General features: G+C 37.2%; 1 protein-coding gene across 1 annotated transcript; it reads right to left on the reverse strand.

Annotated features, from left to right (window-relative positions):
- Positions 1–988: 988 nt before the first annotated feature.
- Positions 989–2998, reverse strand: LOC131166553 (pentatricopeptide repeat-containing protein At4g33990-like). Its single transcript, XM_058125146.1, has one exon. It carries the CDS (start codon positions 2996–2998, stop codon positions 989–991), a length of 2010 nt encoding a protein of 669 aa, XP_057981129.1.
- Between the last annotated feature and the right edge of the window lie 15933 nt (positions 2999–18931).

Consider the following 18931-nt stretch of genomic DNA (forward strand, 5'->3'; position numbering starts at 1 on the left):
ACATTACCACTATTCATTTGGTGGATCACATCCCTATTTGTATCAGATTGCAGGTCAATACATGTACAGGCCAGCATACGCAAGAATTTCTTTTGCTTAAAGGATTGAAAATGATGTCATTCTGTTTCCATATCACCTCTGAAGAATACCCGATTTTGGAAAAAGTAGGAACAATAAAAGATAGCACACTTACTTTCAAATGTGAACGCTACCATGATAAAAGGATACAATTCAATTACCATGACCAATGTCACCTGCCCAGATGGCATCACAGTGTTGTGCCCCCAGCAAAGACTTGACAACCTGGGATTTTATCAATCCTCTTCACAGAATTATTCACAAAATTATCTGGATTAATTCCATACAATACAAGGATATCTTCATTGGGAATTTGAGATAATTTGAAGTAGTAATTGATGTATTTCAGATAAAGAAGAGAGGCCGCAAAGGAGAATTTTTAAGTACCTGATGATGCTTAGATTTGAGTCCCCTGAAAGATCTGTCTCCAACAGAAGCTCCTAGCTGAGTAGTTATTTCCACTTCAAGTTCATGGGGACATATTGTTCCACAAGCAATGTTCAGGGCTTTATAGATGATGACAGATTCTGAATTTACTCTAGGGAAATGAAGATTGCCTTAATTTGACTGCCAACCTCCGAACCTTCATTCAGACCATGTTAAACCCACGCAACGTGCATCGAGTCAATGCCAGATGGTTAGAGTAAGGGCCAGTCAAGCTGAGTCACTGGAATTGCATTAATGATGGCATAAAAAATTCACTGTCTATATATGCATTGCCTCTAGAGCTCAACATTCTACTTCAATGAATTTTTGCCTTGCTCATTGATGAGGCCATATTGAGTCACTGCCACACAATACTTCAAAGAGAAATGTCAACCACCTGTCATTGCTAGTCCAGGCAAGCTGAAATTGGGAATTTCATTCCATCTCATAAATCAAATGGTTCAAAATCTCTTCAATGGACAAATCACATCACTAAATCTGAAACTGAGCTTTTCCCTGCCACTTTTGGAGGTTCCTGGGCTACCATCAAGCCTCTTGCATGTAGAACATCATCCCATCTTCCTGCATCAGCTAAAATGTTTGAGGAAATGACACGATCTTCAGGTCCATGCAATGTCTTCAGTTCTGTGAGCCCTCTCACAAAGCTTAATCCCAGATCAAAATTGCAATGAACTCTACAAGCATTAATTAACATCCTCCAAACAACTGCATTTGGTTCTACAGACATGTCTTTAACAAATTTATAGGCCTCCTCCAACATTCCAGCTCGTGCATGCATATCAATGATGCATCCACAGTGCTCAATATTAGGCTCGACATGGTATGTCCTGCACATGAGATCATACATGTTTAGGCCGTCATCAACCAATCCAGCGTGGTCACATGCTAACAGAACTCCAATAAATGTGACAGGGTTTGGCTCAATTTTCTCAGCTATCATTTTCTGAAATGCAACAAGGGCTTCCTTTCCCTCACCATTGGTGGCATAACCAACAATAATAGATGTCCATGAGATTACATCTCTCTTAGGCATCCAATCAAACAGAGCTTTAGCTCGGCTCATGCTCCCACACTTTGCATACATATCAACAAGAGCATTACATAGAATAGTACTCCCATGATGATTGCTATTCTCAATAAAAGAATGTACGTGAATACCTTGTTGCAATTGCCCAGAATTCCGGCAAGCTAGGATTGACCCAAGAAATGTTATTTCATCTGGTTTGAGATTGCTAGATTGAATGACATTGAAGAGCCCCAAAGCCTCATTGTAATACCCACATTCAATATAACCAAAGATCATGGAGTTCCAAGATGCAATATTTTCAGCTGGAAGTTCATCGAAAACATTCCTAGCAAACTCCACGATTCCACATTTAGAGTACATGTTTATCAGTGCAGTCCCAACAGTAACAGTGATTGCCATTCCACTCACCTTTATATAGCCATGAACAACCTTTCCCATGTCAAGATCTCTACTATTCACAGATGCTGAAATCAAATTGATCAGGGTTACCCTATCACATTCTATATTCCTAATTTTCATTTCTTTAAACAAAGAGAAAGCCTTTTTACAATCATTATTATTAACATACGCACCAATCAAAGTATTCCATGATACCAAATCCTGCTCGTGCATTTCATGAAACACTCTCACTGCCCCACCCATACACCCAAATTTTGCATATAAGTCAACAAGCGCATTGGATACTTCAATTCTCATTCCCAAACCCGTCTTGTGACAGTACGAATGGAGCAACTTTCCAACACTAAAATCCCCATACTCAGTGCACCCAGAAATTAATATCACCAAGCTGACATAATTCGGTTTCAAAGTCAAATCAAAAGAACAACCCAAAACCCGATTGAACAAATCCACCCCCGCATTGAAAAGCTTGTTCTTCATGTACCCAGAAATCATACAATTAACTGTAACCACTGTTCTCTGAGGAATTTTATCAAACAAAACGCAAGCACAGCGCACAGAGTTCGCCAAACTCGAATAAAAATAAATGAGGGCGTTCATTACATTGACATTATAATCTAAACCAAGCCTAAGAACACGACAATGTATTGATTTACCTTCTCGAAATGCTGATAACTTGTCACAAGCCTTGATAAAGGAAGCATATATGAAAGGGTCATCAAGGGGGGAATTGGGTCTTACACTAAACATGGCTCGGAATATAGAGATGGCCTGAAAAGGGTTGGTCTCTGAAGCAAGTCTTCGAACCATGGTAAGCCATTCGGCTGTAATGGGTTCCTGGCTGTGGCAAAAAATGGCGGCTGCATGATACAGAGTGGAAGGGTTTGACAAGCAGAGATTGAAGAGCGAGGCAACATATAGGTGGTCGGCGTGCAGGCCTGTTGTGATGAGTTGGTCGTGGATCTGGAAAAGGGTTTTAGCACAGAGCGTTGTGGTTCTCTGCTGGATAAGATGTGCCAATCTGTGAACTTGAACTGAGGATTTCATCAAAGAGAATTGCGTAGCATCATCTGGCCCGTTTGTCCCAAGCTCTCAGAAGCATGCAGCTTCCTTTCCAAAATTGTTTGATTTCTTTTCTTCTGGCTCTTTCTTTTACCAAGAAGTATACACGTTGTTTGGGCTATTCCATTTCCAATATTTTTTTGCTTATTTAGTATATCTTGACTACGGATGCAAAAGAGTAAAATCGAGCGAAGCCAAGCCTTGATTCGGGCTCGAAAAGTTGGACTCTAGCTCGACTTGAGATTAAAAATATTAGCTTTGACTCAAATTCAAGCTATTGTTCGGAAATGTCATTTTGAGGCATTAAAAGCTTCCTCTAATAAGGATTTATGGAAAGAAAATATTTTATTCCTTAGCACATTCAAACATAGGTTGTCGAAGAAAGTCTAGCCCAAACTGTGGATTAGTTGATGCATTTAATTTTGAACTCTATTGGGAATAGGAATTATCCATATTTTTTTTATGATGTTTCAATATTAAGGAAAAGATACTCAAATGTCAGTTTTATGACCTTACACATTATGTTGCTAAATTATTTAAATACTATGAAAAGAACCCTCCCCTCCTATTATTATTATTATTATTATTATTATTATTTATTACATAGGAACTATAGCTACCAACAAGCTCTTCGGACCCCCTAGTGCGGTACCAACCTACGGATTAACATCCTCTCCCTAGGTCTCGTTGATCAGGTAAAGTTCGGAGTACGGACACAGCTTTCGTGCATCAGTTGGACGTTCAGCCAACCCGACCTCCCGAACACATTTCCATTACCATTCACGATCCCCGCTAGCTCACAAAGAACTCTTACCATCTACGGTTCCCACTGGTTCACAGAGTGAACTCTCACTATCTACGGTTCTCATTGGCTCACAGAGTAAATTCTCACCATCCACAGGTATCGTTGGTTCCGTGAGTGTATCTACATGGAATTGAACATCTGATACTCCTTCTTACGTGCCGATACTTTTCCACCGCGCCATGCCCGTGAGGGCCCTCCCCTCCTATTATTGAACAATAACGTTATTGTTTAATCCCTATACAAGCATTATTTATATGATTACTAAAGACAAATAGTAGTATAATCAATAACTTTGTTGTTGGTATATGTGAATTTCAATATTTAATTTTATATATTCGTATTTTACAAATGTATATTACACAATGTTTTATTTTATATTTTTTTCCTTATATATTGTAACTTGTTTGAATTAAAGATTTTATTTTTAAAAAATAAAAATATAAGAAAATTAAGCTTCTGTTATATTTTCTCTCTTATATTAAACATCATTAAGAGCGAGAATTTATACCTCAAAACACAATCTAAAAGAAAATAAGTAATAGAAAATTAGAAATTGAAAAAAAAAATGAAAGATTTAAAAATAATAAAAATAGGGAATTGAAAACTTCTTTTTTGCTAATAAAGACAAGATACACTTGAATAAGAAAAATGTATATTAAAAAAAATCAAAATATTCAAGTAGAGTCTTTTGAAACGCATCAATAAGCTAAAAAAAATCCATAAAATGATAAAATGAAATTATAGGGAACAAAAAACATAGAAAATAATAATGGAGCAGTGGGAAGGAAGGGCAAAATAAAGTTAGGGTATTAACTTGAAAATTCATCTATAAAATTATCCTAATAAATATAAAATTTATTATGTGCAATATGAGATGTGCTAATGTTGTACACTAGGTAGGAAGAAAATGCATCACTACTAATTTTGAAAATGATAAGCAAAGAGGGTGATTTGGTGGCAAAACAATCAATTGTTGTGATTCTATGGCTATTACTATCATGACCTTGTAAATTCTACTATAAAAATGCTATAATACCACAATAATAATTATAATAAAATTGACCTGTACCCGAAGTGGGATAACGAGTATACCTGTCCATAATCCAGTCTATGAACCAAACAGCGGAAACACATAAAATCTCATACACAATACCAGAGTTCTAAAACCATCATTCATCACATAGTATCTCCCCATAAACATAAATACAAATCATGATGTGCTTTCACTATATACATATCAGTACTCGCAGGCACTTACTTTCAACAAAATTATCTTGGTCCCTCCCCGGACCACACTATCCTTGATTCCTTGGGTTTCCTAAAATGTTAAGATTCTTGAGTGAGACATCTCTCAGTAAGAAGGGATAGATTATCATCAATGTGTGGCAACATGAATTATAATATATTATAAACATATCTTGTAAATAATTAACTATAACTGATAAATTGTATAAATCTGTATTCATACTTATATAAGTCTAATAAATACAAACTTTTCAACATAAACTTACTTTGTCATAATAAATTTCTATATACATGTAAATCATTTGTTATAACTGTATAATACTGAAAGTTTACTCCTTGATGGATAGCTGATATCATGTATTACCCCCACATGATTGGATTGTGCAGCCTTTAGGCGGGACTTAGTAATGGCTAGCCTACCACACTAAACCAAACATAACGCGTCTGTAAGTACAATTGGCCACCCCTACCCTCGTCCGAACCCAGGAGGGTATCCTGCTCTTCAATGGCTTAATCAACTATCCAATCACCTACACTCTATCTAAGAAATGTGGTGGCATTGATCTAACATAATAGCTACAGTACTGTGTTTTGAATCTAAACTAATCCATCAGGGTTCTGCTACCATATAATGCATTTCATATAATATAATTGTATCATAATCTCATTTTCATATTTCTGCATAAAAATCTGTCATATCATAATTTCTATATAAACTGTCATATCAAAATTGATCACAGCATAAAGCCGACTAAACTATCATGACACTAGGTCGATTAAACTGTCACGACATTAAGCCGGCTAAACTGTCATGACATTAAATGGTTGAACTATCACGACATTAAGTCGGCTGAACTGTCATAATATACTGAACAATATCATAATTTCTGTAATATTTATAGCTTTTCTAAAAATCATTATCAAACTGTACTTGTGTTGTACAATCATAAAATAATCTGACATGCTTATACATATACAGTAAAAATGTTTATACTCATGCCACACGATTTAAGTATTCCTCTATAATATGCTAATTGCCTAGGAAAAATATATTTTGTTAATAAATAACATTAAATCATCTTCTAGGGTTTACTCAACTCAAATGTCTGGTTTCCCAAGAAAAATATACATTAATTTATAAATACCATTTCCATATGCCTGAATATCCAGAAAATCATATATATAATTTCTGTACTCAAATACTACAATTTAATAGGTAAATTTTCAAAAAAAAAACCTGACATAATATATCCACTTACCTGTCTGCTGAAAATATGCCTATAGGGATCATAAAATGTTGCCTGCAGCGTTCGCACAACACCCTGTATTCAAATACTTTAGTTTAATCAGCTCAACCTTGAAATAATAGCTATTTTAACATTCCCAGACACACACACTCCGGTTAACCAGTTAAATTTTAAAAACAACTGTCATAATTTATTTTTCTTACCTCAGCCTTGGAGTGGTGCCTAGGATCCCCAAACTAGGAATCTGCTTCGGTTAACTTGCTAAGAATTGCACTCAAGACTCCAAAATGATGTTTATCATGATTTCTATATAAAATGTCAAATCAAAACTGATCACGGTATAAAGCCGGCTGAACTGTCACGACACTAGGTCGGCTAAACTGTCACGACATTAAGTCGGCTAAACTATCACGACATTAAACCGGTTGAACTATCATGACATTAAGCTGACTGAACTGTCATAATATACTGAACAATATTATAATTTCTGTAATATTTATAGCTTTTCAAAAAATCATTATCAAACTGTACCTATGCTGTATAATCATAAAATAATTTGACATGCTTATACATATACTGTAAAAATGTTTATACTCATGCCACACGATCTGAGTATTCTTTTATAATATACTAACTGCCTAGGAAAAATATATTTTGTTAAGAAATAACATTAAATCACCTTTTAGGGTTTACTCAACTCAAATGTCTAGTTTCCCAAGAAAAATATACCTTAATTCATAAATACCATTTCCATATACCTGAATATCTAGAAAATCATATATATAATTTCTGTACTCAAATACTACAATCTAATTGGTAATTTTTTAAAAAAATACCTGACATAATCTTTCCCCTTACCTGTCTACCGAAGATATGCCTATAGGGATCCTAAAATGTTGCCTTCAGCATTCGCACAACACCCTGTATTCAAATACTTTAGTTTAATCGACTCAACCCTGGAATAATAGCTATTTTAACTTTCCTAAGCTCACACACTCCCGCTAACCAGTTAAATTTTAAAAATAACTCTCATAATTTCTTTTCCTTACCTCAGCCTTGGAGTGGTGCCTAAGATCCCCAAACTACGAATCCGCTCTAGTTAACTGTCTAAGAATTGCAACCAAGACTCCGAAATGGTGTTTATCCTTTAATTTGGTTGAGTTCTGGGAAAGAAATTGAGGAGAGAGAGTGGGAGAACCACAGCTTAGAAGAGAGAGAGAGAGTAAGAGGAAGATTTTTCTATAAAAAAAAAAAAAACCTTGGAAGCCTTTTATAGGCTGCTATCCCTGAGCAAAACCGTCGACGGTTTGGTTTTTAACCAAACCTATTTGTATCGCAATTCTACGTTTAACAACCCTTGGTAACTTGAAACCGTTGATGGTTTTCCTAAACTCACAAATACCGTCGATGGTTTTCCTAAGACTCCCTCAAACCATCGACGATTTGGTCCTATACCAAACCAAATTTTCCCTTATTATTATTATTATTATTATTATTATTATTATTATTATTATTATTATTATTATTATTATTTTTTCGTGTCTCTACATCCTCCCCTCCTTATATAAATTCTGTGCTCAAAATTTGCTATCTAAAACTTACACCAACTTTTGAGAAATTTGCTGAAATTTTATTAATTTCCCTCACTTGTGGTGGAGGAATACCATGGTTACATAAACAATTCTGGGAGATTACAACAACCAAATCAAAACTCTCCCAAAACCACTTAACATAAAAACCATCACATTTAGATTTACAATTAATTACACTCAACTACTTAACCTGCACTAAACTTGCTTACATACAAACGAATACTTACCTGAACTTTTGCATTATCTGTCTAACTCTGGGCCCTGCTGAACAAGTGTGGGTACCTCTGACACATTTCCTCCTCTAGTTCCCATGAGGTTTCCTCAACTGCGTGATTACGCCAGAGCACCTTTACCAGTGGGATCTTCTTGTTGTGTAATTCCTGCTCTTTTTGGTCTAAGATCTGAACCAGCACTTCATCATATGATAGAGTATCTCCAAGATCCAGTGCCTCATAACTTATTACATGTGACAGATCTGGAATGTACTTCTTCAACATAGACACATGAAATACGTCGTGGATCTTGGATAATGTTGGGGGGTAATGCTAGCTTGTAGGCAAATGGACCAATTTTTTTCTAGTATCTCAAATGTCCAATATACCTAGGAATCAATTTATCCCTCCTTCCGAATCTCATAACTCCTTTTATTGGTGCAATTTTCAAAAATATGTTAACTCCTACACCAAATTCAAGTGTTCGTCGACGGATATTTGCATAGCTTTTCTATCGACTTTGAACTTTTTTAATTCTTTCCTTGATAAGCCTGAATTTCTCATAAGTTCGCTGTATAATTTCCGACCCCAAAATCTACCTTTCACCAGCTGTATCCCAATATAGTGGATTTCGGCACCTCCGACCATACAATGCTTCATACGGTGTCATCTCAATACTAGTATGGTAGCTATTATTGTAAGAAAACTCTACTAGTAATAGATATTGAATCCAGATGCCCCCAAAATCTAACATACAAGATCGCAACATATCTTCGAGTATCAGAATGGTCCTCTCTATCTGTCCATTGGTTTGGGGGTAAAAAGTCATGCTAAAAGTCAACTAGGATCCCAAATCTCTCTGTAAGCTCTTCCAAAACTGAGATGTGAATCGTGGGTCCCTATCTGATAGGATGGACACTGACACACCATGAAGTCTAATTATTTCCTAGATATATAACTCAGCCAAGCTTTTCATGAAGTAGTTAGCCTTGATTGGAAGAAAATTGACAGTCTTCGTTAGACAGTCAACGACTACCCATATGGCATTTTGCCCATGCGATGCTAGTGGCAATCCCATGACAAAGTCCATGGAGATGTGTTCCCACTTCCATTATGGACTTGCATGGACCTCCTTCTCTAAATTTGTACCCTTGTATTCCTCTATAGGCTCGTTTCAATCACCATGGCCTTATTTACTAATTTTGAGTTCTAGACCTGGAAAACTACTACCTGTTCATAAATACCCTGTTTCAAATCTCTTTCAAATATCCTCGCGTTCTTTTCCTTATCAGGCACCATATATGTGGTAAAACGGGACAGTAAAGACTCGAAAAAATAAAATAATAAAAATAATTGGAAAAAAAAGGATTTTTGGCTAAAGAAGGAGAAAATCGGCGACAATTTTCCGGAGAGGAAGAAAATCGGCGACAGTATGGAATTATCACGGGTCAGTAACTAGGTAAACGGTAAAATAGGGCCGATTAAAGAGAAAATCGGCGATCATTTTCTAGAGGCCTGATAAAACCGGCGACAGTTTTTTGCGCAGGGGGGATATTAAGGAAGACCTGCGTGCATATTTCAAAGGAAATTAAAATTGCCTCTTTCTTTCTCTCCAAAACCCTACAGTTTCTCCCTCCATTTTCTTTGATTCTCGCTCCATTAAGGTTCATTTTGACGATCCGAAAGCACCACGAGGTTCGTAGGATCGTTATCTGTAAAGTAGCCGGAGTAGATCGTTAAGTTGAAATTTTGGGGCATCATTCAAAAATTAGGATAAGTAGGGTATTTTTAAGTATTATTATTAATATGGAATATATAAGGCCTAGGGAACGATAAAATGGCGTTTTATTGCGATTTGTGTTGATAAACTCGGGTTTTTGAATTAGGATTCGGGTGAGTGCTGCAGGCGTCATTTTGGGGTTTTTGTGGGTGTAATTTAGGAAAACAAGTAAAGGGAATTAATTATAGTAGGATTTTATTAAATTTTAAACTAGTTAATTTGGGTATACAAAATATATATATATATATTGAGGTATGATTTATTTGAATAGTTGGCCATTTGGAAAATATTGACCTTTGATATAATTTATATATATGGAAAAGAAATTGTGTGGTAGGAATACAACTTTCACAATTTAATTGGTTGATGTGAGTACAAAATGATGAAATATACTGTTGGATTGTGAACATTGGTTAGTTGTGAGTACGGTTATTGGTGAATAATGATTGTTTGAGAATACTGCTGCTTGAGATTGCTGTGTGACAAATAATGTGATGTGTGTATATAGGTCATTTTGTGTGGTTATTCGTGTGTATCACAATATTACGTTCGTAGGTCCAAGGAGTTCGTTATATTGCCTAGATGTAATCATGATATACGTTGACATGGTTGAGGAGTTCGTATATTGTCATTAGATATTGGGGTAGAGCATTGGTAGGCTTGAGGAGGTTGTTCTACTGATATACTAATGATAGGTCATGGGGATTGGTACTAGTGGTTGGTGGTGCCTGTGTGGGCCACGATATATTTCTGTGAAGATGTTAGTCCTGTGTGGACCATGTAATATATGTGATGTTAGTCCTATGTGGACCAGTCCTGTGAGGACCGTGTATTCTGTGTGATGTTAGTCCTATGTGGACTGTGTATTCTGTGTGATGTTAGTTCTGTGTGGATCGTGTATTCTTTATGAATGAGAGTCTTGTGTGGACAGTGTTATCCTATGTGGAATGTGGTCTGATAAGATAAATGGTATGTTAATTTAATATGTATATTTATGGCAAGGTAAAACTTTCTGCCAAGAGCTTGTTGAGAAAAACGAGTACCCTGGTATTTTCAGTTTGGTACTAGAGCAGAGGGAAGCTACTTGTATGGGCGGGTAACCTTCCCTATTCTTGGAGACTTTGCCGATATATATAGCCCAATGGCTTACTAAGTAAGGTGAGTGCCCTAATATTAGTATTAGAGCAGAGGGAAGTTACTTTTATAGGTGGGTAATCTTCCCTATTCACGGGTATTATTATTAAAAATATTTATGAATGCGTGTATGATATCAGAAGATAGTATTGTTGTTAATAATGCGCTTTCTCAGCTGTTGTGGTTAGAGAAACACAAATGAATATATATTCTGTATTTATTTTAACTCTTTGCCGCACACTGCTATGATTTGTTCTTCCTTACTAAGATGTGTCTCACCCTAGTGGATGATTATTTTTTCAGGTCCATCAGGTGATCAAGCTTTGGGCTCTAGCAGGGTAGCATTTTGGTAATTTTGGGGAGTTTGTAAAAATAGCTTATGTATAGTTTATGTTTTTAAATACTGATATATAATATAAACAAATGGTGATAGTTGTTTAAGGGATACATATATAGATAGACTTTGGTATTTAAATATTGGTTATTTACTTTTTCGCTGCATGATTGTGGTGTAAGGTATCAGAAACAAACAAATGAAACACGTAACCCTCGGGTCCCACTTGGCAGGTTCGGGGCGTTACAGTTGGTATCGGAGCCTAATGGTCTTGCAAACTTTAAGGATAATTAATACCAGAGCATAGGTTCGAGTTAGGTTATGAGTGGGTAGGTTAGGAGGAATAGTGGTCTGGAAACTTGGAGGCGGTAATCCCTTAATGGTCTTCTGTATTTTTCCAAGGGTGACGATTTCTGGAAAACTATGGCAAATCCATTAATTATTTTATTTCTGGGTTGAGAGACCGGAACTTGGGGAAGTAAGTTGGAATGGTAGGTTGGTTGAGCACGTTGTGGTGTTGGTGTTATGATTCTGTAGTAAGATGGTATGAATGAATTGTGGATTAGAACTTATATGTCATAGTAATTTTTCGTGTTAAAACTTGTTTCAAATATGATAAATGAGGGATTATAAGCTTTTTTTTTTTTTTTTTTTTGTATTCAGGATGGATCTTAGGAGAAAAGATGTTGATACTGGAGGAGATATACACGTGGATACCTCTAGTGAGGATGATGTTGATGTCTCGGCTGTAATAACCTGAACTTAGAAAAAATAAAATAAAAATAAATAAAAGAAAAAAGGGAAATTGAAGAAGGGGAAAAGGAATGTAAAAAGGATAATAAGCAGGCACTCGTCGACGAACCCGATTTTCTCATCGACGAGCGATCTACTGAGTCTCGTTGCCAAGTAGGCATGTCTCATCGACGAGGATGTACCAAGAGAGGTTCTCATATTTCTGAATTTCATCGACGAGCGCCCAGTTTCGTCCACGAACGATGTGTTTGGGCTCGTCGACGAGTCTAGATGTCTTGTCGAGGAGGCCACGTGGCAAGTTGCCTATAAATAGGCAAACATCTGAATTTCAGCGAAGGAATTCATTTTCTTCTATTTCTCTCTCTAAAGTTTGGCCCCTCTGCCTTCTTTCAACGATTCCAGCCCTGTTTCTCCTCGGTTTGATGATCAAAAGCTACCACGTTGATTCTGGGGAGATTCTCTATAGCTTAATCAGAATAGAATTTCAGTTTGAGGAGTTTGGGAACCATCCCAAAATCAATGTAAGTGGTATATTTTAAGTTATATTGTTAATATGGAATGTATAGGGCCTAGGGAGTGATAAAATACCATTTTTTTGAAGTTTGGGTTGATAAATTCGGATTTTTGAATCAGGGTCCGGGTGAGTACTGTTGGCGTCGTTTTGGGGTTTTAGCAAGCATAATTTAGAAGAACAGGTAAGGGGAACTAATTATAGTAGGATTTTTATTAAATTTTAAACTGGTTAATTTGAATGTATAAAATATATGTATTTAAGTATGATTTATTTGAATAGTTGAACATTTGGGAAAATAATGTTTTTGATATATGTATATATATGGAAAAGAAATTGTGGGCAGGAATACAATTTTCATAATTTTAACTAGCTAATATGAGTACAAAATGATGAAATTACTGTTGATTTGTGAACTATTGGTTAGCTGTGAGTACAATTAATGGTGAATATTGATGATGCATTTTCTGTAACGCCCCAACCTAGGTCTGTCAGGGAGCACTGCATCTCTCCTCCTCCACTTGGACCAGACAACAGGGGGTGGGCCTTATCGGACTAATGACTGGCCCCACAGATCAACACGTGTCCTTTTCAGTGTGTTTTGTCCTCACTCACACACTTCCTGAGAAAACTTCCTAGGAGGTCACCCATCCTAATATTGCTCCAAGGCAATCATGCTTAACCTTGGAGTTCTTATGGGAAAGCTCCCGAAAAGAAAGGTGCACCTTATTGATATGGGTAGTAACATCTAGTATTTTTAAGTCTTTCATCCATGGGGTATCACATTCTCCCCCACTTATAGAACGCAACGTCCTCGTTACGAACCCACATTTCCAAACCCAGGCGATGTGAATCTCAACACACTTCCGGTTGGGTGTTGGCTCTGATACCATTTGTAATGCCCCAACCTGGGTCTGCCAGGGAGCACTACATCTCTCCTCCTCCACTTGGACCAGACAACAGGGGGCGGGCCTTATCGGACTAATGACTGGCCCTACAGATCAACACGTGTCCTTTTCAGTGTGTTTTATGCTCACTCACACACTTCCTGAGAAAACTTCCTAGGAGGTCACCCATCCTAATATTGCTCCAAGGCAAGCACGCTTAACCTTGGAGTTCTTATGCGAAAGCTCCTGAAAAGAAAGATGCACCTTGTTGATATGAGTAGTAACATCTAGTCTTTTTAAGTCTTTCATCTATGGGGTATCACATTTTCTCAGCAGGGTTAGTGATGATTGACAAATGATAGTATGTTTTGTAATATTTAAACACTCTACCACACAATACTATAATTTGTTCTTCCTTACTGAGATGTGTCTCACCCTAATGGATGATTATATTTTTAGGTCCATCAGGAGATCGGGCTTAGGGCTCTGGCAGGGTAGTATTTTTGGTTTATTTGGGAAGTCTGTAAAAACAGTTTATGTAAGTTTATGCTTTTTTTGTTAATACTGGTATGTAATATAAACAAATGGTGGCGAATGTTTATGGGGTATATATATGTATATAGGTTGACTCTGGTATTTGAATTTGACGTTATATGTTTTCATTTCGCTGCATAATTGTCGTGTATGGTATCAAAAGCAGGTGAATGTAACACGTGACCTCCAGGCCCCACTTGGCAAGTTTGGGGTGTTACATCAGTGATGCTGTGTAGCATAACACATCATGCTAGGAAGGAAGCTCGGGGAGAGCACGGTCAGCCACTGGTAGTTGGGGGTTGCACATTTCAGCAGTTCACTCGAACAAGTCTGCCGATTTTTGAAGGAGGTGCAAATACGATCGTAGCTAAGGACTGGATTCAAGTGATGGAGGAACTCCTAACTATTCTACACTATACTGGGGAGCAGAAGGTACAATATGCCACCTTTAAGCTAGTTGGGGAGGCCAAGAGGTGGTGGAGGTCCGCAAAACTGGTGGAGGAGCAGCTCCAGGGTATACATCTACTACCTAGAGCCGTTTCAGGGAGGTTTTCTTCTGCAGATACTTCCCGTTTGCCACCCGAGAGGCGAAAACATAGGAGTTTCTACATTTGTCCTAGGGTTCCATGACTATGCAGCAATATACGTCCAATTTTGTGGAGTTATCATGTTCGCTCCACACATGGTCCTAGACGAGTCGCTAAAAGCCCGGATGTACTAAAATGTATAGGGATCTGCGAGAGTATTTCTGGTGGAGTGGTATGAAGGGAGAGATTGAAAAATTCATGCAGTAGTGCTTGACGTGCCAGCAGGTTAAGGTTGAGCACCAGAGGCCGACAGGGCAGTTGCAGCCACTGTACATCCTTGAGTGGAAATGGGATCACGTATCCATGGATTTTGTTACTGGGCTACCGCCGGCACCGCATGATCAAAATGCCATCTGGGTAGTTGTTGATCGGCTGACGAAAACAGCCCACTTCCTATCTATTAAAGTTAGTTACCCTATGAACAGATTGACAGAGATCTACATTCAGGAGATTGTTCAACTTCATAGAGTGCTAGTATCTATAGTCTCGGATCGTGACCTACGTTTTACATCACGATTTTGGAAGAGCTTACAGGAGGCTTTGGGGTCTCAATAAGCATTCAGCACAGCTTTCCATCCTCAGACAGATGGTCAGACAGAGAGAACAATCCAGGTACTTGAGTATATGCTGCGAGCGTGTATATTGGACTTTGAGGGTAGTTGGACTCAGTATTTTCTACTAGTTGAATTTGCCTATAATAATAGCTATCAGGCCAGCATAGGCATGACACCATACGAGGCGCTTTATGGTAGGAGGTGTTGTTCTCCTTTATACTGGGATGAATTAGGTGAAAGGCAATTTTTGGGGCCAGATATAGTGCAGTAGGCGTACAAATAAGTCCGACTTATTCGAGATAGAATTAGTGTAGCACAGAGTCGGCATAAAAGTTATGCAGATACTCACCGCCGAGAATTGGAATTTAAAGTCGGTGACTATGTATTTTTGAAAATAACACCACTGAAAGGAGTCATGAGGTTTGGAAAGAAAGGTAAGTTGAGCCTTAGGTTTATTAGCCCATTTGAGATACTTGAGAAGGTTGGGCCAATTGCCTATCGACTAGCTTTATCACTCGTTTTGTTCAGAATACATGACGTATTTCATGTTTCTATGTTAAGGAAATACGTCCCAGACCCTTCCCATATTATCAGTTACGCAGAATTAGAATTCAGTGATGCTCTAACATATGAGGAAGCTCTGGTGCATATCTTAGATAGGAAAAAACAGGAATTGCACAGTAAGAAGATACCATTAGTAAAAGTCCTGTGGAGGAATCACACGGTGTAGGAAGCTTCTTGGGAATTTGAAGAGGAAATCAAACAGAAATACTCACACCTATTTAGTGGGGTATAGTAGGAATATATAAGTTTAAATAATGACAGTTTTAATTTGATTTGTACGGTGTAATTGTAATTTAGAATATAGGTTAGGTTGTGTTTTTTTTTTTTTTAGTTTTGGGAGAATTTTCTTCATGGTATAATTGTAATCTCCTAGAACAGCTTGTGTAACCACGGTATTCCTCCGCCACAAGTGAGGGTAAGTAATAAAATAAGTAGCTCATTTTATTTAAGGGATGGTGAATCGCTCAAATAGTAATTTCGAGGATGAAATTTTATAAGGAGGGGAGAATAAAATGACCCAAAATAATTATGGTATTTAAATAATAGAGGAAGGAGAGAAGAAATTGTAAATGAAATTCAACAGCGTTCGTTGACAAAGTGGCTATTTGGGCTCGTCGACGGGGGCGTGTTTCGTCAATGAGAAAATACCGAGAGGCTATCTTTAGCCTTGAATTTTGTCGACGAAGAATAAACATTGTCGACAAACTTCCTTCGTGACCTTGTCGACGTGGTGACGTGTCCCGTCGACGAAAGACAGTGTATAAATAGCCCTAAATCTAGATTTCAGCGTAGATTATTCAAAAAATCACACTTTCTCTCTCCTCTTCGATTTTCATTTCTTCTCTCTAAGATTCTGGGCCCATTCTTCGCCGGATCAACGATCCGAAGTCTCCACGACACTCTTGAGGAAGTTCTCTTCAAATCTACTAGAGTGGATCGTTGGTGGGGCTATACTGAATTTCTTCCCAAATTCAAGGTAAGACTTTTAATTCAGTATTTAACTTACTTACAGTTACAGAAAATATAGTAGTCAAAGAAATACTGAAATTTTGTTTTGGGAGATGTTGTTTTCAGGGTGTTGAACGGGGAACCCTGCGGGTGTAGGCCTAATTATTGTAGGGGCTTTCTAGTAGTCAGTTAAGAGAAATATGCTATGTTAGGAACTTTAGTATGATAGTTAGTAGAAATTTTATGTTTTACTAGATTATTATTATTCAGATTATAATGAATAGATGGAGGTGCCGCCCTTTTTTTAAAAAAAAGAGATTATAATATATATATTTGTATAGTAGAAAATACAGATTTTAGAACAAGTGGATTTATTTATTTAAATTGTGTGGCATGAGTTTATAGCAAATTAGTACAATATTTATAGAGTTCACAAATACCATGTTTTATCGTGTATTCGACAGAAAATATCATGGAGTAAATATATGTTTTATAAAATGATGATTTTCAGTATTTATATACAGATAGAATTTTTACAAAATATTTAGAATACCATCATTTTAGTCAGTTAATCAGGTATATAGACATTGAATGTTCAGTCAGTTATTCAGATTAGCAGTTCAGTTTTACAATGTTTTAGTTATTATAAAATCATGGTAAAACAGTAATATAGGTATATCAGTTACATATGTATATAGTATCAGACCCTGATGGACCAGATTCAGACAGCAAAGCACGGTATTGTAGCTATATTCAGTTCAGAGTGCAACCACATTACTCAGATAGTATGTGGTATTCAGAAGTCGATCATGCCTATGTTGTAGATAAGTTCCCCTTCAGATAAGGGTTGAGGGGGCCGATCTGACTGTCGGAGTTCAGTTAACTTACCCTGGTCGGCCAATTAGGATAGGTCCCGCCTACGGGCCGCACAACCCTGTCATGAGGGATTAAATCATAACTTTTAGTTATCCATCTAGGGAAATTTTCTCAGTTATTATATATATCTATATTCAAGTTTACAAAAACCATAGATATACCTATGAATATTAGAAGTATTATGTTTAGAAAATTCAAAAAAACAGTTTATGTTAAGCAGCATAGGTAAGCTATATTGAAATTTCTTTATGTGTTTCACAAACTTAATTATTTATGGTATTTCCAAATCAATTTTATAATATGAAAACTCACTTACCACACACTAGTAATAGCATATTTCGTCTTACTGAGCGTCGTCTCATCCCAGTGATTTAACATTTTTCAAGTAATCCAAGTTAGGCGAGCAGACTAGGCTCGTAGGTAGAGGGGACTACAATACTACCTGACTGTAGGGTGAGTATTTTTGGGTGGTTATCTTGAGTAGTCCCTAGGTCTAGATAAGGGTATTTTGAGTACTATTGTGTATGTATATTTTGGAAAATATTTTTGACACTTTGGTATTATATATATTGGCGTGGTTGTATGTATTTGGCTTCCCACTATTTAGGTGGTTTATTGTGTCTCAGATTCCATGGGTCCTATGAGGTCCGTGATGAGGGTTTGATTTATATTAAAAGGTATCAAAGCAGTGAAATTTCACAGTATATATATTTATTAGAGAAAAAAAAAACAATAGGTCGTTACAAGTCTTGTGTGGACCGTGTATTTTGTATGAATGAGATTCCTGTGGACAATGTTATCCTGTGTGGATTGTAATGACCCGAAGAATAATGGTATTTAAATAATAAAGTGGGAGGGAAATGGAAACAGAAACAGAAGGAGGCAGCACACTTCGTCGACGACGTTGCACTTTGGGCTCGTTGATAAGTAGATACCGAGAATATATTTGGGCGACTCTGAATTTTGTCAACGAGGGGAGAAGTTCGTCGACGAGTTGCCTTCTTGACCTCGTCGATAAGGTGACGTGGCTTGTCAATGAAGGCCAGTGTATAAATTGTACCAATCTCGAATTTTTACGCAGAAATTCTCTCTCTCTCTCTCTCATCCCTACGGTTCCTCTTCCTTCTCTCTTCGATTTCGGCCCCTCCATTTGCCGGATCGATGATCTGAGGCCACCACGTCGCACCTGGGAAAGTTCTCCCTAAGTCTGCCGGAGCGGATCGTCGGTGGGGCGAAGTTGGATTTCATCCCAGATTCAGGGTAAGGCCTTCTTGTTAAAATTAGCCTTTCCAGAAGTTGTAGGGAATGTAGTAGACGTAGAAATAATGATATTTTGTTATGATATATTTGGTTTT

Source organism: Malania oleifera, chromosome 10 (assembly GCF_029873635.1).
Source record: "Malania oleifera isolate guangnan ecotype guangnan chromosome 10, ASM2987363v1, whole genome shotgun sequence".
Classification (NCBI taxonomy): domain Eukaryota; kingdom Viridiplantae; phylum Streptophyta; class Magnoliopsida; order Santalales; family Ximeniaceae; genus Malania; species Malania oleifera.

Excerpts from the sequence above, each read along its gene's own strand:
- LOC131166553 (XM_058125146.1), bottom strand. The coding sequence starts at position 2,998 with ATGAAATCCTCAGTTCAAGTTCACAGATTGGCACATCTTATCCAGCAG.